General features: G+C 40.6%; 1 protein-coding gene across 4 annotated transcripts in view; it reads left to right on the top strand.

Moving 5' to 3' along the window:
• The window catches only part of FER (FER tyrosine kinase), a 147,047-nt gene that overhangs the window by 100,645 nt on the left and 18,609 nt on the right, over positions 1 to 27,793 (top strand). For 3 of the 4 annotated variants that reach the window (XR_014503056.1, XM_083403894.1, XM_083403895.1), the window contains one exon: positions 8,949 to 9,072. Coding sequence is in view for 3 of the 4 variants with exons in the window: in XM_083403894.1 (XP_083260020.1) it covers positions 8,949 to 9,072 (124 nt within the window). In the remaining variant the exon portion in view is untranslated. Of the gene's footprint in view, positions 1 to 611; positions 686 to 8,948; positions 9,073 to 27,793 lie in introns of those variants that run through there. The other variant, XM_083403896.1, reaches the window with a different exon arrangement.

Below are 27,793 nucleotides of genomic sequence, written 5' to 3'. Positions count from 1 at the left end.
GTTATTAGTTTCTTGTTATCAAGTTATTTAGCCATATTTCAGAAACAATATAGATTGTTATTCTGTATAAATGGGCTATTTCAAATCCTTACTGCTTGCTGTTACATTGTAAATGGTATCTTCACAACATGTATTCCAAATAAATGTAACATGATGGCAATATGAAGGCTTGTTTTTCAAAAGGAGGTAAAGAAATTTGCACAGCTAGAGATATGAACTGAAAGAGCTGGAGTGAAATCCTCTTAGCATAGCTTTGAAGTATTTATGTGGTCTGTGCCTTATGAAGATGAATTACTGGGATTTTTCTACAAATGCTATAAATGTGTGAATTTACTAGTGGAATAATCCCTTGTTTGTTAAAGGGTTGGCAATTAAGTGTTAATTCACATCCTAGACATAAACATTATAAGGGTCTAAAAGGAATTGGCACTATGTCTTATACTTGGCACTTTAGTCATGTAAATTACCTGTTTACATCCATAAATAATGCCACATCATGACTGAATAGAACAAATAACATTTTGCATATCCTAATATAAATGAAACCATGTTTTAAGGTAATAAAGTAAACATAGAAGGAACCCTGATAAACTATTTCTTTACTTTTTTAGATTGCCCCCTATATCAACGCTTAAGAATAAAACATTTTCTGTGCATCCTATAAAACAGTATTTTCTTGAGGCATTTATGCTGCAAAGTGAAGGATGGTCTGAAATGAAATAGTGAAGCATCTACAGTGTGATGCAATAAGGCTACATATGATAAGAGAGAAAATTCTGCTCCATTAATTTAATAAATTCAACCTAGAAAATTATCTCGTCTGCTTTCCTGATTTCCCTGCCCCACCAGCACCTCCATGCTCCTCTTTCTGATATAGGTCCTCTGCCTTTTGGTTATAAAGCCAGACAAAGAGCATTATTGGGCTGGTAGTTATGTTACCGTGGTAGATTTCTATACAGTCTTACTTCTCATCAGTGATTCTCCACTGTTGCTTCACCTGGACCCAGAAACAGCTGCAATTGGTCAGGAAGCTGCTGTTCATGCCACAATAAGAATACATATGATGGTTGCTTTTTTTGCTGATACTACCTTGCCTGAATCCAGGAGCTCAGGCAAGTTGTAGATCTGTTCTTTCACTTGCAAATAAAATGACCATAGTAACTGATTCTTTGCACTGTTCCTTTAGGCCAGTGGTTCCCAATTAGCTAGGTACTGCAGACTCTCTGTTTTGGACCCCCTACTTTTGATATCTCTGTGGTAGTTTTGAAAGAATTGATGCTTTGAATTATGGTGCTGGAGGAGACTCTTGAGAGTCCCATGGACTGCAAGAAGATCAAACGTATCTATTCTTAAGGAAATCAGCCCTGAGTGCTCACTGAAAGAACAGATCGTGAAGCTGAGGCTCCAATACTTTGGCCACCTCATGAGAAGAGAAGACTCCTTGGAAAAGACCCTGATGTTGGGAAAGATTGAGGGCACAAAAAGAAGGGGACAACAGAGGACGAGATGGTTGGACAGTGTTCTCGCAGCTACAAACATGAATCTGACCAAACTGCGGAAGGCAGTGGAAGACAGGAGTGCCTGGCGTGCTCTGGTCCATGGGGTCACGAAGAGTCGGACACGCCTAATTGACTAAACAACAACAAATGGTAGTTTTTATTATGTGAATGGTGACATGGGCCCCCTGGGTGGGTTATGTGGATCTCCTGGGGTCCATGAACCACCAGTTGGGAGCCCCACTGCTTTAGGGTGATAAGAGCCCAAGGGAAGAAGTACTGATGTCTATCTAACAACAACTGTAAGTTGATCTTATGGCACATTGACATGGAGAGCCATTCATTTCCAGCTGGTGTTGGCCATCTGTACATGTGGATTTCCTCCTAGTCTGGTATCAGTACATTCCTAGGAGCAGTTAACTCTGCATTAAGGGAAGTATTTCCTTCCCTCCTGTATCAGAAAATGTGGCAGAAATGTGGTTTCTTTGTTATGAATTACTGACAAAAATATTTGTAGTGATGCTGAATTCTTTATCAGCTATTATAAAGTTCACACATTAAGAATTTTCCCCTTACGCTGGCGTTTTTTTAGAAGTCTCCAGCTGATAGTGCTTTCCATACAAGCAGCAGAGTTTGCAATGTTGACAGTGTAGACCAAAAAAAAAAAAAAAAAGAGGCAAATGTGTGTAAACAGTTTGCTGTGCTGTTTTGGTGCAAATCAGTGTCTTCAGCTGTGTTCATAAATGTAAAAGAAAACTTGATTTTTATGTGCTTGTTGAACCCTGTATTCCTGTGAAATAGTTAAAAAGAGGGTTCTCAGCTAATGTTACAGTGGCTCTTCTCCCCTCTCCCCTTTTCAGTTAAATTATATTGTTTTGAGTGTAACTTAAAAGAAGACTATGCAGGTAAAGGTAAAGGACCCCTGGACAGTTAAGTCCAGTCAAAGGTGACTAAGGGGTTATGGCTCTCCTCTCGCTTTCAGGCCGAGGGAGCTGGCATTTGTCCACAGACAGTTTTCCGGGTCATGTGGCCAGCATGACTAAACCACTACTGGCACACAGAGGATGTGACGAGTGCCAGAGCACACCGAAACACTGTTTACCTTCCCATCACAGGGGTACCTATTAATCTACTTGCACTGGTGTGCTTTCAAACTGCTAGGTTGGCAGGAGCTGGGACAGAGCAACGGGAGCTCACCCCGTCGCGGGGATTCGAACCACTGACCTTCTGATCAGCAAGCCCAAGAGGCTCAGTGGTTTAGACCACAGCTCCACCTGCGTCCTTTCCCTTTACCTATGCAGAAAGTTTAGCTGGCCACTTGCATGATTGTCCTAGGCTGAGGATGCAGAAATTGTACAGAGCAAGTGACCCCTGGGACAAGTTGCAACCACGGGGAGCAATTTTTGTTAGGCTTTCCACTCCTGCTGCAGTCTTTTCAGGCAACAGAAATCTAGGAGACACGCACAACAATCAACATTGTACTCAATATTCTAAAGAGGGGCACAACTTACTTATTGATCACTTGTCTTTAAGGCACCGTTCCACGCTTAACAAAACCCAGTTGGTGTATGTTCAGAAGTGCTTGTGTTTCCCTGTCTTTGGGAATTGTTTAGAAATCTCAAGTAGTTCCTTATTTATTAAAGGGTTAACTAAGCACACACAGAGAGATGGATGGGGCATCCATCTTGTTTCTCCTTTTCCCCCAATGTTTTTGGCGGTTCTCATTTTTATATGTAATCTGCCTTGAGTCCCATCAGGGAAACAGGTGAGGTATAAATAAATATATAACAGCAGCGACATAGGAATCTGCCATACTGAGTCAGGCAATTGGTCCATCTAGCTCAATGTTGTCTACACTGGCCAACAGTGCTTCTCCAGGCTTTAATTCATTCATGACATTTCCAGTCCATCCTGAAATTCCCAGGGATTGAATATGGGGCCATAAAATGAAATGACTGACTATAGCACTTACTAAACTGAAATCCTAAAGTAGCCACTTCAGCACATATTAGAACATCATTTTCAGGCTAAGCCTGTGTTCAGTTAGTAGAAGACAGAATTACTCTGGGCTATCAAGCCAGAGACGAGGTATTACCAAAATACTGATATATCTCTGTTGGGTGCCAGCAAGAGGGTATGAAGTTGGAACCAGCCAATCAGGCGAGAATGCTTCCCACCCCACACTCCTGGATATCTGAGAGACATACATAGGGGAATTGTTGGCCTATTAAGATGGGAGAAAAAGTGTGAATCACATCACCCTTCTCTTGATTCTCTGCTGGATGGAAAGAGACATCACTTTCTCTGCTCAGAAGAGAAAATAGGACACAGTGGTGACATGTCATCTTGCTTAGGAGATTATGACTGTGAAGGCTTTTCAGATGGAAATATGGAGTTCAGAAGGAGTGGGGTCTGCCTGTTAGTTACGGTATATGAACATTATTCCAAAGAGACGTATTTTAGCAAGATTTTGGTTTTAAGTGATTTAATTGGTAAGGAAGTGGCGTATAAATGTTTTAAATAAATGAAACGCCTTGCTTCCTTACCATTAAAGTAAAATCTCTTTTCGTCTCTTTTAAAGCAAGAACATACCAGTTGTTTTGAGATCCCTGATGACTTAGGAGGTTTCATAACAAGACTTCTCGTCCCTGACTTGTGTTCACACTTCGTTGAAATTTATCCTCTTTTAGCTTGACACTGTTTGCAGGAATAGTGTTCAGTTTTAATTAAAACACTTGACTCCACTTTAAACCATAATATTCAACCCCTCTAGTGCTTTGCCCACCTTTCCCTCGAAATGTAATTTTCTACGGTTGTCTGTTCTGGGGATTTGGCTCTGTGTTTCTGCTTTGCAGCTGATTTTATTTTTAATGTCTGTTTTTTATTGAAACAAGACACTTGTTTTAAAGCAAGCTGTGTGTTTTGGGGAAAACATCTCTCTTGATAAGTCATAGTTCGTTAGAAACTAATCTTAACCTATGGTTTCCTAAAGGGATTGGGGAAAAGTTGAACATAACAAGATTTGCATTTTATTCTTTCATTTTTGTTCCCTCAAATATTCTAGCTGTTATATTGTAGTCTCTGCTGAAAAGTGTTTTGAAATGGAATAAACAACTGGATACAGATACCTTTCAAAATAAATGGGAAAATAGAGGAAGCACAGTTGGTTTTAATGGCTATGGATCTAGCATTGTCTGCTTCTCTCCCTTATTATAATAGTGATTTTTAATAGACTAAGGATCTGGCTTTGTCTGTTACCTCCTTATTAATTATCAGCGTTATAATTGTAAGTACGGAAACACTACTCATAGCCATGTCTTGTGTACATTCCTGATTTAGTGAAGTTACTAAAAAATAGATTTACAGGGTGGTAGCCATATTAGTCTGTTGCAAGAAGAAGAGACACAGCAATTTGTTACAGCCCAACACATTGCAGATCAGAGTCTGCTTCTTCAAATGGATACAACAAATCTTATATACTATTAAAATTATAGGTTTTTAAGGTACCATAGAACTTTGTTTTTGAAAAGTTGTTGATTAGGGTTGCCAGACTGCCAGGGCCCGACCTGCAGTCTCCAGATTTGCCTGCCTACAGTAGGTGACAGCAGGAGGGCTTGAATCTCCAGGTGGGCAAGAACACCTTTTTAAAAAATGTTTTCATTAAGAAGAATATGTGTGCAGCTTGCAAGCTTCATCCTGGCAGGAGCTGGCTGCATATTATTGCATATATTCTCTGCCCTCCTCCCCCTCTCCCAGTCCCAGTTCTGCCTCCAGGGCTCAGTTGTTGGAAGGAGCAGAGAGGAAGAAAAATAACTGGGATGGGCTCAAGAGGAAAAAAGTGTTATGAGTGTGCATGCATGCCTGGTGCTGCTCCTAGGTCTCAGTGTCAGGGATGCTCCCTGGAAAGCTTTAATTGGTTATGCTTTGTCCCACTGAGCAGGTAAGTAACAGCTTGTGACCAACAGGCCTCCTCGCATCCTCTGCCCTGTTAAAACTTCACAGACCTGACTCCATCTCCTCGCAAGAGCTTATCGGGGATATGGGTGTCTCAGCTACCTGGAAAGTGACAACTATTTCAAAATAAAACCCTGAAACTGTTAGAATTAAAAAACAGCAGCAACCACAAATATTTCTCATACTTACCTTGCTGAATTTTACTTCAGTAACATAGAATCTGAAAAGGGTCCTTTTCTGTTTACTTTAGCAATTATAGCTAGACACTATCTTTCCTATACTTCATTCTTGATCATTTCTTTTTTATTTCCAATGTGTGTTTTTTAAAAAAAGAAAAAGTAATGTGTGTGTGCCCCCCCGTGCATCATAGAATAATGTGAATGGGGGGAGGTACAATTATATGTGCATTAATTGCTGAAGCTAAGAAAAGTATCGTCTTACATGTTCCCCAAATTAAAACCATCTATTTATAAGAAATCAATTTTCATGCAGAATATTTTTCCTTGCATGGTTGTAAGTTGAATTATACATCTCCACTGTATCCGGAATACTAAAAATCCTAAAAAATAAAAAGGGTATGGGACTATGTGATGCTAACAACCAATATCAAACTGAAGGCCTACCAGGCTTGCATTTTGAGCACATTGCTTTATGGAAGTGAGCTGTGGGCAACTTGCACCCACCAGTATCGATGCTTCAATGCCTTCTGTATGCGCTGCACCTGGAAGATTTTTTGGGCATCACATGGCAGGGCAGAATCTTAAAGATGTGCTCTTCCAAGCCCACATCCCCAGCATGTTCGTACTCTTCTGTCTCAATGATGTCTACACGGGCTTGGTCATGTCCACAGAATGGAAGATGGCAGGATCCCAAAGGATGGGCCCTACAGGTAGCTGGCTTCAGGCACTAGGCCTGTTGGCAGACCCACTCTGCATTACACAGATGTTTGCAAATATGACATGAAGGCTGGCAGCGTTAAACCTGCTGTGCTTGCCCATTCAGCAGACGCTAAAGCTAGTAACGGTCTTCCTTGAACATCTTACAGCACAAAAGTGAGTTGTGGTAACTGTATTTATTAGCAGAAGCTATTTACATGGTCCTGTGCCATATTATCACTAGGTGGGGAAACTCTTGTGGGTAGTATTGTTGATACTTCTGAAGAAGACCATTTCTCTACACTACCATCAAAAAACAACAAATGCCATTTGGCCGTCAGCTGTCTTACAATCTCATAACCCCACAAATGCCTCCTTTTTAGGGGGTTTGCCTCTCACAATGTTTACAGCTGCTGAAGCACGTAATGTTTTATGTAGATGTAGCTTGTGTAGCTATAAAACAATTCTTTTCATATCTTTTTTAGTGCATCATAATTATGCACTGAAGGTTCTGTATAAGAGTCTTTTTTTTGGGGGGGGGATAGGTTTGACTCATGCCACGACAGTTTGAATTTTATTCACCTACTCTCAGGCTTTTATGAAATGCCATAATGTGTTAAGATTTGAGTAAAGTATGATTCAGAGTTGTGAAAACACTATTACCAGAGGAAAAAATGGATAACATGCTGTTGTCAGAAGACAATATAGGTGAGCGAACAATCAGAGGGTTAAGCAGGCTGGCTTGTTTCTCTATAAAGCTTTAATTAAAGAACATGCAATTAAGCCATCACCTCTTGAGTCCTTCTATCTAAAGAAGCCCAGAACCTTGGAAGACATGGTAAAAGAGAAAAAAAATACAACACAAACTCAGGAATTGTCAATTAAGATGCTAATCCCTCTCACAAATACGGCAGCTTATCTGAGGGCTATAGCATTAGAAGATTGAGTCTGCTGTTAATAAACCCATCTCTTAATAATTTCATACTTTATTTCTTGTAATGTAAGTACACCCGAAATCTGATCTGGAATTGGAATGCTTCTGTGTAAAACTACGAAACTCAGCCGACAGAGATTCACTGAAATTAATCAAGCGTCAAATAGAATAACGGCTGGGCCGGTATCACAAACAACAGCCTGTGTGCTTTAAGATGTGAAAGTCTGTGCCGTTATTTTTACGAATGCCTGTTAAGTTATGAGTTACATTGTGAACTTGGTTCTTCAAGATAATGTTCATTCAGTCTTTTGGGGTTATCCTTGTCTCTGCTTTGCTCGCTCAGTTCTAAGTGAGCCTTTGGGGTGGAGCAGTATAAAAATGCAAGTGGATACCCTGGCTAGGATCCAAAGAACTACTTCAGAGACCCTGTAGGGTTTGAGCACACCCAGTGGGATTTTTTGACATTTTTCTTTGAACAGCCTCAATACCCTATCACAAACTGCTTTTGAGAATCCCTTCTATATCCAGACATGTTTGCAAGGAGCCTTGGCAGGCTGCTATTTAAGAAACAAAGACCACTTAAGGAAACAAAGCAAGTTGTATGGGGCTTTGGGGGGTGGGGTTTATCCTGTAAAGGGCCAGTGCATGTCACACTGCACACAGTTTGCATGCAAAAGGTCGTAGTCAATCCCTGCCATCTCCAAACATTGCTAGGAAAGATTCCTGCTTGAAACCTTGATCTAGATCAGGGAAGTCCAGCTTCCAAAAGACTGTGATTTACTCCCACTATAAAAACAAACAAACTGGAAGTGATCTACCCATTGGATTGACCAAAGTTGTTGAGCAACTGATAGATCATGATCGACCTGTTGGACAGCCCTGACCTAGGTGAACCAATGGCCGACTCTGTATAAGGCAGCTTCCTGTGTTCCCAGGCTTCCTAATTATTACACATTATGAAACCACCCCTTATGCAAAATAGCCTATTGTCACATTCATAGGATGCATCCAGACTTGCCCCTCTGAGAGAAGAGGGATCAGGGATTCAATAGAGGCTCCTCTTTGGACGAAGGGAAAAGATAGCATTTTGCCAATGTTCTCTTCCTCCCGCAACCTCCCAGCACCAGCTCTCATGCTTTTCAAGAACACCGTGTCCCCAACACCCTGGAGAAGATTGTGGGGGACTATAGTGAAGAAGGAAGAATTGGCAAAAATAATATCCCACTCCGTTTCCCCAACACCAGTAGAACTCTACTAAATGCAACTCTGGATCCAACCTTTCCCACCCACCCTGCCATATTTTCATTTAAGTGACCATGTGTTGACCGCACCTCTTTTTCATCATCCCCAGCAAATAACACTCTCCTTTTCAAGTTATACATTGCATTTATGTACAGGAGATTTGAGATCAAACATTCTACCCAGATATACCGCTTCTGAAGTGTTGCTGTACAATGTGCCATTTTAGCCTTCTGGCAGAGTAATATTTAGGGCAGTTTAAGGAAGCTGTATATTGGCAATAATATGCTCTTTGCATTTTCAGGTTGTTTTTTAACCTAGCCTCAGACAAATTGGTTGAAAAACACAGCTGAAGTGTAATACCTTCTGTTCAGCCAGGCATTGCTAATGAGAGATAAATGGGAATATCATCCCTGTCATGTCTCATTGTCCATCTGTCTCTTTCTCTAGGAGGTGATTTCCTCTCCTTTTTAAGAAAGAAGAAGGATGAGCTAAAAACCAAGCAGCTTGTGAAATTTTCATTAGATGTTGCTGCTGGGATGGCGTATCTCGAATCCAAAAACTGTATACACAGGTAAGATCAATTCAGATGTTCTGCCTTACAGTTTGATCAGTCGAATATCTAAACAAGTGTGTGAATATTTAAGTAGTAACATAAATGGATGGCTGGGTTCAGTTGTGGAATAATAAATATGTATAGCACAGTTGTGACAGCACACCAAATCATACTTTGTGCTGACCATAGTTTAGAACATAAACCATAGGTACATACATCAAGCAACCCATTGTTTATTATTGTTGATTATCTGCTTTTATTATGCATCCTTCAGAACTCAGGCTCATAAATTTAGTTTAGTGTGGCATCTGAGTTGAATATATAATTTGCATATTTCCTTGTCAGTGAGGACAAGCTGTGCTTCACGTGAAATGCTATCTTAAGAACATAGTTTAACGTATGGTAAGAGACTGTGGGTGATTGACTTAATAAATTAAAACCCTGCCTCAAGTAAAGTTGTTCATTGTTTCTCTTGAGAAACACCAGTGCTCAGACCTGAATATGGCAGACAATTGGATTTTATTTGTTTGTAGCCTCCCTTTCAAATGATTGATCTTCAAGACTGCAAAACAACAACAAAACGTACAACACAGCAATCCTCTGGCCAGTGAATGCAGCCGAAGTGTGCCTCTGTTTGGTACCACTGGTGGAGGTGGCTTTTTCTGGTAAAGAGGGAGAAAGCACACCCCCCCACACACACAAATGTGTCTTTTATAACCTATAGTTGGGGTCAGTCTCGACTTACCCTTTCCATGATATTTTTTTTCTGGGAAGTATATTGCAGAATGTGCCTCCCTTCAGTTATGCAGTTCCTAGGGCAACTTAAACCTTCTTTCCTAAAAAGAGAATCCTATACTATTTGCTGCATTCTAGAAGGTTCTTGTTGTTTTGTTCATAATTGTCCCTCCCTGCAAAGACTTCTGTAATTTGATGTTTGACATGGAATTTTAATTACAGGTAGGTAGCCGTGTTGGTCTGCTGTAGTTGAAACAACATAAAATAAATTTTAAAAAATTAAAAGATTGGAATAAAAATTTTAAAAAAGCATGTGCTCTATGCTGTGAGCTACTGATCTTCTGACTATGAACAATAAACAGCCCTTCCACAAAATATTCTGGAACTGTTTATAAAAATTAACCCACCCACCCCCAAATAATAGGTATTCATGATAGTTTTCAGATTCACATTAGCACCCTAATTCAGTTCTTAGACTGCCACAACCATAGATTCAGATGAATAGAAGATTTGTTGTTCTGTTGTTCAGGACGCTGGTCCCTTTTTGTGTGTGTGAAAACGCCAGTCAAATGAAGTAGGTAGCTTTCATCCACAAAAATCACATTTAAAATAGTTGGTGCTTTAATTGACGGCAGTAGTACCTCTAGCCACAGATCTTGTGGACCCTGGCATCACCCTCAGAAGATGGGTGGGTGGGTGTGCTCCCCCCCTGGTGCTTGCCACTTCTGCTGCCTGGTTAGCCCATGCCCACTTCCTGTCTCTGAGTTGGTCCACTGAAGGAGTCACCTGGGTCGAGTGCAGTGCTGCCTGTCAGCTGCCATGCATTTCCTCACAGTGTGCAGCATAGGGAGGTGGAACTGAGAGCCCAACAGGTATACACAGGAAATTGGCCGCACATGCTCAGTCATGCCATGCAGGCTGGCACAAAGGCGACATCATGCTTGTGCACCCATGGCTCTTCTAAGAGGAGCAGCAACATTAGCTAACAGCACTGGCCATCCACTTCTCTGCATGGACTGGTGAGCGTTTTCTTATTTCACGGCCTGCTACATTGTGCACAACACCTTTCTTTCTTTTTTACAGAGACTTGAGGTCTTTTAGGAACAGGAGATAGTTGGAGGATAGCGGGTGGGTTTGGAATAGAGATGTGGGGTGGAGTTTGAGGGCAAGGGGTGGGGATTGGAGGTTGGGGGAGATGGGGTTCCTTTCATGCTAGCTGCAGAACTTCTGATATGTTGGTGGGGCAGTATTTTGGGGCAGGATACCAAATGGTAATGCCAAATATCACCTTTTAGTCTGAAGGTGCCAAAAGATCCCTCCCCCCCTTTTTTTTTTGCTGTAGCAGACTAAAGCAATCACTTCATGGATGCCCTCTTTATTCAAAGTGCCTTTCCTCCAGACACACACTTATTTGTATATATAGAAATGGAGAGAAAGGCTACTAGGCTGAAATCATGATTTCTGGGCAAGTTGGAGCATATTCATACAGTCATCAAGACAGAGGTGCAAATAATATTTTAGAAAATGATTTGAGGAGCTCATATCTTCAGTTAATCCCAAATGGAATTAATATAATTAATGGGAGATTGCTAATATAACTGATAAGCAAGGTAACTGTCCTCATTTGTGAAGATGCTCCCAGTCTTTACAGTCATACCTCATGTTGCGTCCGCTTCAGGTTACGTCTTTTCAAGTTGCATCCCGCGGCAACCTGGAAGTACCGGACAGTTACTTCCGGGTTTCGCCACATGCGCAGAAGCGCTAAATCACGTTTTGAGCATGTGCAGAAGTGCTAAATCGCGCCGTGTTCACAGACGCGGCGCTTCTGGATACGAACGCTTCGAGTTGCAGACGTGTCTCCGGGACGGATTACATCTACAACTTGAGGTTCCACCTTATTTACATACATGCAATCTACGTGTACCTAGAATGGGTAGTTGATGCAGTATACGTCAGTTTTATTTGAAGGACTGTGTGTTCTGTTTTGAGCACACAGTGCAAGAAGAATGTCTTCCAAGTTAGAAAGGATTCAGATAATGTTGTTGGTTTTTTGGTACAATGGATAGCTCCATCTAGAGTCACTTCCTAGTCCACATTTTGCTCCCAAGTTTTGAAAACGATTACAGCCTTTTAGTACAGTTACCAGTTCATTGATGATTCTGGGTATCTTTGTGTACCTAAAGAGTGAAATGTAATATATATATCCCTGATCTTTACAGACTGCAGATTACCTGGCTTCTCTATTCACATTTACCCAGTACAGACATAGTACAGGAGATCATGTCTAGATTGCTTATATTTCCCCAAAGGCTTCTGGGGTCTCACTCACGCAGTTTCATCTAAATGTACCTTCAAAACTACAGACAGGCCTTCAAGACATAACTGGAGTTGAACCAGAGTATGTGGAAGATTCCACAGTGCTCTTGGGCATTTTTTATTTGAGTTATTAGTTTTCAAGCTGTCTCTTGTGCTTTGAAGCACATTACATAGAGTGTTATTTTGACAGCAGTGTTATCCACCAAGGGTCACAGACAGGTGAACATTATCCTGTTTCATTTCATTTGTTATGGATCCATAGTTATTCATCACATTGACATTGCAATATTGTGGCCTTTTTATGTCTTGGAGAAAGAGTTGTGTTATAATAAGTTGCCAGGGCAGATTCATTTTTAACATGCAGTTTAACATAACTTTGAAGAAAAGCATTTGTTTTGCCTCTCAATAAACTAAACATACCACTTAATTTCTTGCTCTCCTTCCCTTCTACCTCAACTCTCTCTTTGTCTCCCCCCGCCCTTTATTTATGTAAATTTTTTATGTGATGGAGTTTTCAGTTTCAGTAGTGCTTAGTTCCCCACCATTTAAGACATTGAGGTAGCAGAATAACATCTGATCATTAATGAGCAATTTTAATTCTCTAGAGTAATATTTCCCCTCCCCTTCCTTCTCCTTTGAATATAGGGAATCATTTCGTACATAAATTGCATGAACAGGCAGATTTGCTATTATCATATTTGCAATTTGAGTCATTAAAAACCCCTTTGGCTGCAGAAGAGCCATAATGTAGATCCATGGCTGAATGAAAACATGTTGGGTACATAAATATAACTTTTAAAAAAATATTACTTGCCATCGTGCATTATGTAACAATGTGCATTGTTAAATCATATTTTATTTTTCAGACTAAGTGCAGTAGTAACTATTCCCATATTGTCAAACTCAGATTTATTAAACTGAATTCAGAGAAAGTTTAGTTAATAGGAAGCGAACTTGTGGTTGCTCATGGACCCAGTCCCAACACTACTTGTACTGCAGGGATCAGGCCTGATTTAGTTGGTCCACTGTGACCTGCTCTTAAGTCATGGCACAGCTATGAGCATATGGACAATAGGCATGGTGTAATGATGGGAGAGACAGGGTACTTATGGTCTCTATCCCTGGAATCCCCTCTGCATCAACCTCCTAGCAAAAAATGTCTATACCAGGGAAATGCATGGCTACCTATAATACATTAATCTGCATATTTCATTCAGTTCTTTTGGAGTCAACTTTGCCTACAGCGCCTTCTTGTGAGAGCCCACAATACTTTAGACCAGTGGTTCCCAACCCACCTAAGCATATCTAAAATCCTGATGCCCGCCCCCGCCCCCCGGTGATATATAATTCTTATTATTCAAAAAGTGAACTCCTATTCATGTGGAGGAAGCCTAAAAGGCCATTCACTGTTAGTAACTCATTCTTGAATTGGAATTCTCCTCGTTAAAAATCAAATTGTCCCCCTGTGGGGCATGTGCCCCATGTTGGGAACCACGGCTTTAGACCCTCATGCTCTTCCCATGGTATCTTGGGAGAGCAATAAGGTCCCCAGGTCCTTTTTGACTACATACAATATGAGGTCTCATGAATCTTCTTCCCAATGTAGAAATCCTTTTTTTTAAAGGCAAGATTCATAGAATAAATTTCTCATTAGTTCTTTGCAGCTGCAATCATTCCCCTCTCAACTCCACCCACTTAAGGCACAAACTCTGCAATGCAGCCGCCTTTTAGCACTTGATTTTCACCTTGAAGTACATATTGCATGGGGCTTGCAGTCATTTTTTGAGCACCAGTTAATCTGTTTTGGGGGAGGGGAAGGGAGAAACCCCCAGCCCCAGCCCTTCTAATATTGCACAAACCACAGTTTTTAAGTTGTGGCAGCTTAAGCAGATCCATTGGATCAAGCTGCCAGAAGTAAGGGTAAACATGGAATTGATTAGACATAAACATTCCTTTCACACTAGCTTGTTTTAAAAGATTGATATTTGTATCTTATAGAAATAATGGACTCGGTGTGTGGTTTGTATTCATGGCAGGGGCCTCGATGGCAGGTTGACACCATATTTCAAGATAATTGTTACTGATGCAGGATGATTACTTATATACAAAATAATTACACTGCATTTTGCCTTAGGGATGATAGTTTCTTAGGCTAAAGACAAGCGCACAGTTCAAGTAAAGGTGAATGCTTGCCTATGCGTATTATTTTCTTTCACTCCTGTTCAAAATGTTTATCAGAATGACTAAAGTGGGTCTGAATAATGAGATATATTTCTATATATAATCACATTTTAAAGGTCAGAGAACAAGAGATGGATAGAGTCTCTAGGTGTGTGATAGAAGATTTACTTCCTTTGCATTATTATAAATGTCGCGGCTCATGGAAGAGAATCTATTATGAGACATTTTGTCTAGACTCTTCGATTTCACAAAGCTGTTATTTGATTTTTTTTAATAGCCTGACTTAGCACTGTAAGGTCTTATTTAAAAAACCTCATTCCAACCATAGTGCTGAGGCATAGTGCTGTCCCCATCAAGGGATTTGTGACAAAGTGGTACATTTCTGTTTTTGTTGCATCACTTTCTCCCACACTGATGCTCCCTTTTAGTTGTGGTCCCATTACCCCAAGGGTTGCTTACCCGCTTTATCCTGGCATACCTTAGCACTATCTTCTTAAACTATTTCAGAAGGGAATTTGGCTTTTCAGGTATTTCAACACAGCTGTTACTTTTGCAAACCCAGGGATACTTTAAGGCAGTGGGGCTGCCTCTGAAGAAACTTCAGCTGGTGCAGAATTCAGTGGTCAGGTTGTTCATCGGGACAAGATGGTTTGAGCATTCAATGCTTATCCTGGCCATACTGCACTGCCTTGCCAGTTAGTTTCTGGCCCCAATTTAAAGTGCTGGTTTGACCTATAAAGTCTTAAACAGCTCAGAACCGCAGTACCTCAAGGACCACCTCTCCCCATATGGACCAACCCAGACCCTGCATTCATCTGAGAACTTTTTTGTGTGTCCTGTCCGCAAGAGGTCTGGAGGATGGCAACATGAGAATGGGCCTTCGCTGTGGTGGCTTCCCCTTTTGTGAAATGTTTTCCCCAGTGGGGTTCATTGGCACTGTCACTACGTATGTCTAGGTGCCAGGTGAAAACATTCCTCTTGCCTAATTAAATAATCTGGTGTTTTAAATATGTCAGGGGTATTTGTTGTTGTTATGTTGCATCTTTTGTGTTTTTATACTGTTAACTGCCCTGTGATCTTCAGATGGTATATATAATTAGTTAGTTAGTTAGTTAGTTAGTTAGTTAGTTAATAATTGAGGTTTCTACTGAAAATATAATTGTAGATTTTGGGAAACCAACCCAACTAACTGAACATTTCCTGTTTTATAAAATAATCATGGTCTGTCTTAAACAATGAGCAGGAATTCAATTTGTTTCTTCTACCCTAAAAGACAACTTGAATTAGTTAGTTAATAAATGAAGGGGATGTAGTTCATGTTCAGTTCTTCAGTTCTTCACATTCCATCCTCTCTAATCAAAGGCATTTTGATGCCATTCAGTCCAGCAAAGGTAATTTCTGAATTGGTATTTTGGTTGTGTATACCACTTGTGATGACACTCTTTCATACCTCACTCAATAATCTTCTTTCAAAAAGCTTCCAAGAGGGTCTGTCTGAGAATACTTCTGTGTTAGCTCACTAATCTGCTAAATAGAATTGAAGTAAATCTTATTGAATACTTTATTGACCCCAGACTTTGATAGTCGTTTATGAATGGTCCTATCCCTGTAATGCTACTCTTTAACAAATCTTTCCAGTGTTCCTTCTTTATTTTTCATTGTCTAAAAACAGGGTGAATATACATTAACTAAGCTTGGGAAAGGCTTGTGTCTGATAATTTCAATCAATTAAATTAATTTGTGGGTTTTGTTTCCTTTTGGTTGTTCCCTCATAAGATAATGTGTTAGAACTGGAAAAGGTTTGTGTTATCTGCCAGTGTATTTCCTTAGGAAAATTAACCTTTACATTCTCTGTTTGACATTTAGCCATTTTGGAGAATTAATTATTTTCTGCATTTTCATACTTAATGTCCTTTTTGTTACAACTGCGATGAAGACATTGTCAGCTCTTCCTCTCAGGTGCCGCCTCCTGTGGCTTAATTTTCTGTACAGAAAACTATTCTGTACTAGAATTTCTATTTAACCTGCTTGAAGGAAATGAGGACATCAAAATATTAGCTTTGGAGTTGTTGTTTTTTGTCCAAAAGGTTACAAGTGCCTCAATTCCATGGTGACAATGAGATGTTGTATCAGTTAATAATTTCTCTGAAAGAAAACATTATCTTTATCTACTCTTAACTTTGGGATTTGGAGCCCAAAATTCTTGCAGCAATATTCTGACTCCTTCCTGGCATTACTGTGGCAGTTTATCAGGTGAGGGAGTTTCTATACCTGTAACTGCTGTTTGTTGCTTTGAGGTGCCATCAAATGGAATATTGCAGCCTTTTATTTTTAAATGCCCAGGCTGACTCAGCAGTTTTCCCTGTTAGGATATTTCTGTTCCACCTTAAAAGGGAGCAGGCTTTGTGAGTCACAGAGTGTGTGCATTTCCTGTTCACAGGATGTTTCTGTTGTGTCTTTTGCTTTCGTTTCTCTCTCTGTGCCTGAACACTGAAGCAGGCAGTCATGTTTTTCTTTGTTCTGACCAATGCTGAATAAAGTTGTAAATATGCTCTCCTGAGTGCATCTTTCGCTGTGCATTATCTGCTGATAGAGCGTGCATCAGCTCTGGAATGTGGCAAGCTATTTCTGGAGCTCGTGTCACTAATTGCTGATACTGCGTGTCCACGGGAGATCGATGGACGTCCGGAGACGACGTGGAGTCATGATGGACTTTGTCTCCCTGGCAGTATCCCAGCATTCCCGGTGATGTAATTGGCTAATGCGGTTTGAGCTTAGCCAATAAATCCACAGAATCTTCATCTGACTGTTTGGTCTGAGCAATTCTCAACTCTATAGCTATGACTGCAGATTCTGCCTGCCTCCTTACCTTGTATCTACTTTGCCCATATGTCTTCCCACCCTGTCTGCTCCTGCAGGTGTCTGTTCAGTTTCAGTGCATTACCTGGCTTTCAAATTACATGCCGAGTGCTTCTCAGCCTGACACCATGGCTGGGATCCAAAGATAAGCACCTGCATGCGGAGCAGTGCTTTTTCTTGTGCATACTCTTTGCATAAACAGATTAACACTTATGCAAAACATTTATTTAGAATAGAGGGGTGTGCTTGTGTGTTAAATACACACTCTAGCCCAAATTCCTTTGTTTGAATGAGAGCTTGCACTGTGCTTGTGTCACGCAGCATGATGCGGTGCTGATGAAGAAATAATCTACAAAAAGAGAACAAATTGGGAATTAGAAAGAAATGCTTATGTTAAAAGGTATAATATTGATTGGCTGCATAAAATGTGCATTTCACCCTGTTGAACAATTAGTCTCCTAGGATGAGAACACTTATTATTGACCTCAAAGAAGCTGATGGTTTTAGAATGAACTTATCAAGAGAGAAATAAAGCAGCCTGTCTTGCTAGAGGGGCGAAAATAACAAGGAAATGTGATTGAAAGATATGAAGAGAATGTTGTAATCCTTCTCCTGTAAGCCAAGTTGTGGGATAGCAAATATTGGATATGAAGTCTAGACTATGGTTATTTTGTTTGCTCTAGAGTAACATACTCATTCCCAAATATTTACAGTTGCTGTTCAGGGAATTGCGCTGGTTAGAAAGTATGTGAGGCTAGGGATCATATTTCCCTTGCAGGTTTATACTTGGATGGAAAGAGATCAGAAGTGGGCTAGTCTCCCATGAAGGAGATTAAGCTACATTTCTAAGAAGATTGACCAATTGATGAACAGCGTTGCATATGTTAGAGTTTTCTTAAATTTTAATTTATATCCAGGGTAATTTGTCTTTTACCCTGGCCTTGGGGTCTCTTATCATGAATAGTTGCTTTCTTGCAATATTTTAAAAATCCTCTTCAATTTTTTCGAAGCATCAGCATGTTTTCCCTTCTTCTGACTCTTTCATTGGCTGAGTTGATACCTAGTTTCTTCAGCAATAATAGGCTTCAAATTTTAATTTTGGAAATCGTTAATATTGTTAGATACCAAACATGCCTTTCCACAAACAGAAGGCTCCTTCCATTTGCAGGGAGTGCAGTGTAGTGCAGTCTCCCTTGCTGCCCTGGACTGTCCCCTAACTTTCTGGGAGCAGCTGGTGGAGTACAAGGAGAAGGAGGTATCTGGAAAATTTGTCTTCCACCCACCCAGTCACACCCCCCCCCCAAGTGCCTGTGGGAATGCCCCATTAGTGGAACTCTGCTTATTTAAAGTCTGGATCCAACCACTTCTGTCTTAAGGAGACCAACGTAATTTTTGATATGCAAAAGAATCTGTGGGTTCAGATGTGGAAGACCACATTTAGCCATTATTGATCTTGTAGGTAGGATATATATTGGCAAGTTAAGCCTAGCCTGTAAGAATTAATTAGCTCGTTCCTTTTGATATCTTTCATAAAACAGCAACATTTGTGTATAAACATCAAAGTTAACCAGTTCATATTAGTACAGCAAGACAAGCTATTGAAAGAATGCTTTGCATAGAGTTGCAGACTGGGTGAAGAGTTCTTACCCAAACGTATTGACTTGAACAATGTTTTCTGCATTCAAATAACAAAGGCTGCTTAGTCTTTATAAAGCATACTCTGAATTCTGGCCAAAATGTTGGCATAACTATGACTCTTCCAGACAAATGTTCCTAATAAGCTAACATTTAAAAAAATGGGCCAACAGGACACCAAAGGAATTAATGTTTCAAAGTACTATGGCAGATTAGGCATGTTTTGTCCTAACCGAAAAATAGAAATGAAATGGGAATAATGTTTGTTAGCAGCGTGATGAGCATACTTAGAAATAGAACGTTTTAAGAAAATACATTTTCCTTTGTTCTTCTTTGCTGCAGTACGGCATACTCTAATTGAAATTGTATTGTACATAGTCTCCCCATTTGCGACAGTATAAATCAACATCATCCACTTTCTAGTATGAAAACAAAACTCTCACATTTCCTTTTTTTATTTTTTAAAAATAATTTTTATTAACCGGCCAATCAAATCAAATTAAATCACATCACATAAATTCCGAATTGCAAAGCTGAATTTTAAATTTTGTTGGGAGGACCCATATTTCAAGACTCTCACATTTCCAGTGCTGAGGTCTACCCTAGGGTCCACCCTAAAGGCCAGGTCACCACCCACCATGGGGCAGTATCAGAGCCCAGGCCCCTGGCACCACAAGAAGAGGGCATATGGGGAAGATACTAACACTGAGATTTGGGTCAGGGATGCAAATGTTTTGGACCCTGGCTGTGATGGAGTTGGGAGGGGACACACCTGACTGGGGGTGTGGATACCAATACCATCCCTCACTGGCAGAGCCACCTCCTTTGGAGTCTGCATAGACTCACCGAGGGGGCTCCAGAATTGTGGCCCCAGCAAGCACGGAAGGAGATGGGCCAAGCCCAGGCAGCCTCTTGCTCTGGCTCTGCCTAGGGACAGCCAACAGGGAAGGAGAGGCCTGCTTCCAGGGCCAGAAAGATGGAGGTATCCCACATCTCATGAAAACAACCACAAGGGTATCGAGGGAAGGAATCAGAAGCGGGAGGCAGGGACAGAGGGAGAGAGGTAAAGGAGAGGGGGAGGTTTTTAAGCAAAAGTTGGATGGTCATCTGCCAGGGGTGCTTTAGCTGAGATTCTTGCATTGTAGCGATGACCCTTGGGGCCTCTTCCAACTTATACAGTTCTTTGACTCTTATATAACATAGTTCCCTTTCACTCCATAATTTTCCTACCCAAAGATGTTTTCCATGTACGGTTAATCTTAGCAAAGCTATACCTTCAGATAGTTTCATTAATGCGGAATTTCCTATAGTTTGTTCTTCCTTCCTTGAGTTTCCCCTTCTTTTCTACAGCCTAGAACAGCCTTCATCATGTTTTCAACTACAGCTTCCAACAGCCCCATGCTGCTGGGAGTTGTAGTCCAAATCAGGTGTAAAGCACTGGGGTGGGGAAGGCTGGCCTGGAAAATGGTCTCAAACAGCATTCTGGAATTTCACTGCTGAACCTAAGGTACACAGAATGGCTTACTTTTGCATCTCCTCTGCTCTGAGCTTCTTAGAAGAGGAATGGTTTATGTGAAATAATGAACTTGGAGCATCTTCAAGCAGCTGTTTAAGTGATAAAATGATAGGTAGTACCATTAGCTATGTTGTATGCCAGCGACTAGCAGCTGTTCTACAAAGCATTTGCAAGGTTTTTTTGTTTTTTTTCTTGTAGAGAACCACCCCAGCTATTATATTTGTTTCCATGAAATAAGATGTTCTACCCAAGTTGTCAATACTGCATCTATTTGATTAACCTATTTCTATATAACCCTGATCCCTATCTTTTCATGTTCTGAACTGAGGCTGGACTTGGATTGTGATTTGGAACTTAGTCTTTCATGGTATTGATTAATTTTTGTAATGCTTCCATTAACCTTTCCACCATCTGCACAATATTTTATCGCTTTTGGGTGTAGAATTTGTTCTTTAAAATCTGTAGTAGCCTTCTAAAAGAAAATTCTCATCATGCCACCTCAAGCCTAATCAGGATGCAATAAAAGTGTTCAAAGATAATTTTTTTGCCAACATTGTGGTAAAAATCATAAGGACATTCGAAACGCTTACAATTTAGGGCCTTTTTTCTTTAGGGGGCTTCTCTTACTCTGATTACTCATGCCTCCCAACGTGCAGTAATCTTTTGCAACTGCAACAAGCCCAACTATTACAGCTAACTTTGCTATTTTATCCCTGCCATCACACGTCGTTGAGATAGAAAAAGGATACAGTGACCAACTTATGTTAGAATTGTTTTGAGTCTGTGAGCTCTTTTTAGGTGCTTTCATCAAGCTCCTTTGACCTTCATACTTTTCCAAATTGCATTCTGGCAGATGTTAAAACTTTCATGTTATCACAATATAGTAGACTCAGAGTGGGACTCTAAAAATGCTTAACCTTAGGTGGAAATCACCTTTGAATGAAAACACATTGTTCTCACTTTTTGCGAATGTGAGTGCTGATAGCCATTTTTCCCTCTTGATATTAAACTGAATATCTGACCTTCTCTAACAAAGGGATCGTGTTGGCAAAATGATTGTTTGTTTTGTCACTGGAACAGACTTTCCATTCAGTTTTTACCAAAACAGTAAGCAGTGTTAAGCTAATGTTTGGATTTTCTATATGAATGGCAGTGATTTTTCAGTGTACTTGGGAACAAAACAAAAGACTGAGCACAAAATTTTGAACCTTGACATAAAGGGCTGTCTTGTACATAGCAATAGGGAGAAAAGAATCATTTTGGGGTGAGTTTTTACTCTCTCTTTACACAATGCCGTGCCCTCACAATGACGATGACAATTTATTACATTTCTATACTGCCCTTCATCTGAAGATCACAGGGTGGTTTACAATTTTTTTAAAAAACAAAACCATACCATAATAACAAGCAAAAACAATAACCTCCCACACAGTTTAAAAGTCCGTAGCTTGCTTAATTAGCCAAAGGCTTGGGAGCAGAAGAATGTTTTTGCCCGGTGCCAATAGCTATGTAAGGAAGATGCTGGGCGAGGCTCCCTGGGGAGAGCATTCTACAAATGGGGAGCCACTGTAGAAAAGGCCCATTTTTTGTGTTGCCACCCTCTGGACCTCTCAGGGAGGAGGCACACGAAGAGGGGCCTCAGAGGATGATCACGGAGGCATTGCAGTCCTAAGCTGTTCCAAGCTGTATATGTCAAAAATAGCACTTTGACTTGGACCTGGAAACTAATTGGCAGCCAGTGTAGTCCGGCCAAAACCTGTATAATAAACTGAAACCATCTTGCCCCAGTGAACACCATTGCTACCGACTGCTTTGCTGTCGCTTGAGGCTCAGGTGACCTCAGTGGTGCAGATTGCCTTCCACCCCTATCAGGACAGGGATAGCCTAACTACTGCTGTCTATACAAAGGATCCAGAAGTATCCCTGAACTGTGTACCTGCTCCTTCAGATGAAGTGTAACCCCATCAAGAGCAGACAATCTCCTAGCCATCCATTCTAGGAAACCACCCACTAAAAGTGCCTCAGTTTTATCTGGATTAAGTTTCAGTTTGTTAGGTCTCATCCAGGCGAGACAATGGTCCACCATATCCACTGTCACACCTGCAGATGTAAAGGACAAGCAGAGCTGTGTGTCGTCAACATATTGCTGACAACGTACTGGAAACCTCTGGATAACCCCACTTTGTGGTTTCATGTAGATGTTAAACAGCATAGGGGGCAAAATAGAACCTTGAAGAACCCTACATTGAAGACTCCAAGGAGCTAAAGAACATTCCGCAAGCATCATCCTCTGAAAATGTCCATCCATATAGGACCGGAACCACTACAACGTGGGTTGTAGAATAGATTATAATTGAGTATTACCAACTGGCACCACTTTTGCCTATCAAAAAAAGTGGTAGCTTATAATTTGAATATCTCATTTCTTATTGTATGGAGCTTCAAGCAGTGGAATACTTAATCCACGAAATTCTAACTGCTACTTGGGACATGTTGTCAGATGTTATGATCACGGTATACAAAAAATTCCACCTGCCCAATTTATTATTTTGGGTGATTTAAATGCATGAATTGGGGCCAACAACCAAAATACTGTATCCCAATTGGGCTTTGAAGGAATAGATACAATACCTACCCCACTGTCTGTTCCCTGCTCCTCTAAGGCTAGATTAACTAACAGAGCGGGGTTAAAACTTATGGAATTTTGTATTGCCCATAAAGTAGTTATCTTAAACGGACTGAAAACTTTCCTGGTGACGGTAAGTTCACTTTTATCTCGTCAAGGGGGTCATAGTGTAGTTGATTATTGTATCCTTTTCTCTAAATCTACACTCTGATCTTAACTTCTTTCCTATTGGACTCCGTACAGAAAGTGACCACTCCCCCTTACTTCTGTCTATACAATGTGACCCAGCGAAAAAGACCTTGAAGCCTGGTAACTCAGATCAGGCTTCTCATAGTATTCTGAAAAGGATTAGATGTTCCCCACAATTCGAAGGGCTGATTGCCAAATTCCTGGACTCTGACAAAATGTTACATTTGAGAGCAACCGTTACTAACTCACATTGTATTAAGGCAGTAATAACAGCTTACTCCCAAGTAATAGACTTCTGTGGTACAATAGCCAACCCTGCATCTGTTACCCCCTCTAATCGCTCCCCTTGGTTTGACCAGAAATGCTATACAGAGAAAAGATCGCTCAGAATATCGTTCGGAGATGTTCACAAAAAGGATGACAAACACCCCCCCCCCCCCATTTTGCAAGTAGGAAGTTATATAATGAACTTATTGCTAAGAGTACTTAATCAAGTGGTCTTCTCAGATCAGTATGCATCATCAGCGGTTTGGCATATGAAGCAACATTTCATGAATAGCAGACATGGATCATGAACCTAAACATGAAATAAGTGCTAATGAGTATTCAAGACTTTAGAATCAAGGACTGTCTGGTTATGAACTTGCCAGGTAAACAAAGTCCTCGGCTTGCATCACCACAGGGAAGGAAATATGCCATATCTGAGATTGGATCTTCATATAATACAGCTAAAAATAAAATCTTATCAAACACAGTGCTGAATTATTGAAATTGGACAAAGCTAAGGCATGTTTTTTAAACTGCAGAAAAGAAATATGTTGAGACAGAAAAGAAATTGAATTGCAGACCTTTGTTTCGAGACATAAATGAATTATAGGAAAAAGGTCTTTATTCATAACATAGTCTCATGTTTCGATCCAGCACATTGAAACAATCATAAGGGCAGAAGAAATTTATTGTAAAGTCAGCAGTGATATCACACCGTGTTTGTTTGTGTGTAAAAACAAAGAAAATCACATTATAGATTGAAATGGGAGTGATACAAAATCCATCAAAACAACTTGAAAATAACTGCTAGGATATATTCTCCCAAGCGACTGCCTCATTCTTAACAGGTCTGCCAATGTATAAGAATATATTTTTGAATACTTTACTGACATTATTAGTCTAACTGCATTATCTATTAGTCATTAAAAAAATTGATTTATTTGGCTATATTTTTAGTTGACTTCTCCAAGGAGTTCAATGTGACATTCACAGTTCTCTGTCCCCCACATAGCTCAGTCCATAGAGCATGAGACTGTTGATCTCAGGGTCGTGGGTTTGAGTCCCGCATTGGGCAGAAAGATTCCTACGCTGCAGGGTTTTGGACTCGATGACACCCCAGGACTCTTCCAACTCTACAATTCTATGATTTTAACCTCACAACAACCCTGTGAGGTTAGCTGAGACTGAGAGAGCTGCATAGCTAAGCAGGGAGTTGAACCTATGTCTCCCCAGTCTTAGTCCAACACTTTAACAATCACACCACACTGGGGCCACATCCACACCAGACATTTTAAGCCCTCTTATGCCACTTAAACACTCCATAGCATCTCCCCAGAAATTTTGGGAACTTTAGCTTGTTAAAGGTGCTGAGAGCTGTTGAGAGAGCCCTATCCCCTTCACAGAGCTACAGCTCTCAGAGTGCCCCCCCAACCCAATCCCTCTTTCCTGGGATTTGTGGAAATTGACCATGGAAAAATATACTTCCTGCCTCAATATGTCCCAGTCTAGGCAATGTGAGCATCTGTGCAGATTCACAGCCCACGATGCAACTAGTTGCTATTGCTGCCGGTATGTCCTAAAGGTAAAGAGACCCCTGACCATTAGGTCCAGTCGTGGCCGACTCTGGGGTTGCGGCGCTCATCTCGCTTTATTGGCTGAGGGAGCCAGTGTACAGCTTCTGGGTCATGTGGCCAGCATGACTAAGCCGCTTCTGGTGAACCAGAGCAGCACACGGAAACACCGTTTACCTTCCTGCCGGAGTGGTACCTATTTATCTACTTGCACTTTGACGTGCTTTCGAACTGCTAGGTTGGCAGGAGCAGAGACCAAGCAGCGGGAGCTCACCCTCTCGCGGGGATTCGAACCGCCGACCTTCTGATCGGCAAGTCCTAGGCTCTGTGGGTTTAACCCACAGTGCCACCCGCGTCCCCATCCGGCATGTCCTACTTTTGCCCAAATAGGTTAATGCCACTGACAGTGCTTGAGAACTTGCCTTGGTAGGTATAGATTCTCTAATGCCCATCATCCCTCCTTGAAGTGGAACTAGTATACACATTATACAGTCATTTGAGAGGGGCAGTGACTCAGTATGGATATTGTCATGCATGCATGGTGATTTTGCACAGAGACTGCAATTTTCACATTCTTGTGTCTGCTTTTTCTGGTTGTTGGGTTTGTCAAGAAGTCTTCCTTTGAGTGAGTGATTTGCAAATCCGTAGTAACCACGATATTGCATTCTAATGTTCAATAATTCATTTATTCAAAATGTGCATATCTGTTGCCCTGATGGTAATTTCGTGCCAATACTTAAACCAGTATGACTCTTATTGCCTTTCAGTAGAACAACATCAGTTTTACACCCAAGAAAGCACAACAGAAATAGGTCTGTGGCTTGTACCCAGCTTGCATATAAATAACATTCCATTTAAAAGCCTGTATAATTTATAATCTTAATAATCCTTAAAGAAATCTTAATAATCCTCAAAGACACAATTCATTACTTATGCATAGCAACCTGCCTGCTAGCAAATTATCTGTCTGTGCTAAAAGCAAATGACAAACTCTTCATAAATCCTTTTCTCAGGAATGACTACTAATGCTACAACTGTAATTCTCTACATTAAATGCCTGTGTTCAAAATAGTTTAATGTTATTTTTCCTTTGGACAGCTGTGCTCATAAACAAATGGAAATATAAGCTCTTTTATAATACCTTTAAGAGTGGGCCGAAAAGAGTCTCGCTATTGCAGGATGGCTTTATACTGAGCCTTTTTGCCTTCATTTTTACATTTTAGTTCACTTTTCACTAGCACAGTACTCAAAGGCATTTGAAACTGTGAGAGCAGCCTTGAAATGATAAAGGATTTGAGCTTGTGAGGCTCTGATGTGAAAATACTTCTACTGCAGACCTGGCCACAAATCCAAGGAGCAAGTTTTTAATTCTTTTAAGCTGTTGCGAGTTTTCACTAGATTGGGTTTTTATCCTGTGAGGTATTATTTATTTTGCAATATGTTTCTTCTTACTCTTTTGTAAGGCTCCCTGGGAATGCCAGTTGGCCACCAAAAGACAGAATACACGTTTTAGAAATAATTAACTAAATAATGGTGCTGCTAAGTGCCACAACGTTCTGTTTGTTTTCTCTCTCTTCTCTGTCACACATTAAGCTATCAGTTATTTGCATGAACATGTGAAGAGTTAAGTATGCTCACACAAGGAAAAAGTAAAATAAAACAGACCTTGGTAAATGTCTATGCTGCTTATAGAGATGACTTAAGGGTGATGGCAGACCATAGTAATAAATTTACAGAGAAATTTCACGCACATATATATTATATGCTGCCACTAAAAATACCACTATAATATACATCAGAATATAGAGTTTCCTTTTATCTGTCACTCTAATTGGCTCATAGAGAGATCTTATAAGCTAGGAAAACAGATATCAAAGTAAAAAAATATATATTTTTATACCCCTAGTCAGCCATGAAGCTCGCTGCGTAACCTTGTGCCAATGTTCTATCACTAAACAGCAGGGTTGTGATCAGGGCTTTTTTCCAGCCAGAACTCACTGGAACTCAGTTCCGGCACCTCTCAGGTAGATGCCATTACCACTATAAGAGAACAAGAGAGGCATTCATGGTGAGTTCCAGCACCTCTTTTTCTCGAAAAATAGCACTGTTCGTTATTATAATGGAAGAAGAAGCAAGTCCTTTCAGCTCCTGGAAGAAGGTGAAATGCAATTCACGTGTGACTAGCAAGGTGCAGAATTGGTGTCAGTATTGTGCTTGTTATTGAAACGATTGATTTCTTGCTCTTGCAAGTAGGCAAGCCCATTGAATTGAGCCAAGGCGACTTTTCATGTCCGTTGGTTTCACTTGGAGATATGGGTTATAGTCTCCCTGTGTTTCCATCTTGCTGTTAAACCAGCAGGTCTGGGTTCAATTCTCCATGCAGCTGTGAAGCTCATTGGATTATCTTGAACCCAGTCACTATCTCTCAGCCTAAGGTACCACCTAAGAATTGTTGTGGGGGCTAAAGTGACTGAGAAGGAAATCCATCAATTTATATAGACTCAACTTGGTATTGAATGGACTTGAACTGACAAGTATTATTTGTTGAAACAAATTTATTTAAAATACTTGGTGAGCTATTTGCTAATAAATGATTAATATTTGTTCTTTCCATGGCTCTAGCCTTTTGGGCGGGGGGCGGGTAAGGCTATGCTTTACCAAAACTCATAAAGTCTTAAGGAGAGGCTAAGGACACCATCTTTAAATCACATTGGGACTATTGCAGGGGGGGTGGGTTGGGCTTTGGAGTTTGTTTCTCATTGGCAATCAGTTGGTATGATGGGGAGCATGTGTGAGCCTAAATCATATATGATTCCCCTGCTTCTTCTCTACCCTTCGCAGTTC

The sequence above is a fragment of the Podarcis tiliguerta genome (assembly GCF_965153285.1).
Source record: "Podarcis tiliguerta genome assembly, chromosome: 11".
Taxonomy (NCBI): domain Eukaryota; kingdom Metazoa; phylum Chordata; class Lepidosauria; order Squamata; family Lacertidae; genus Podarcis; species Podarcis tiliguerta.
This window is presented reverse-complemented; position numbering and strand designations above follow the sequence as displayed.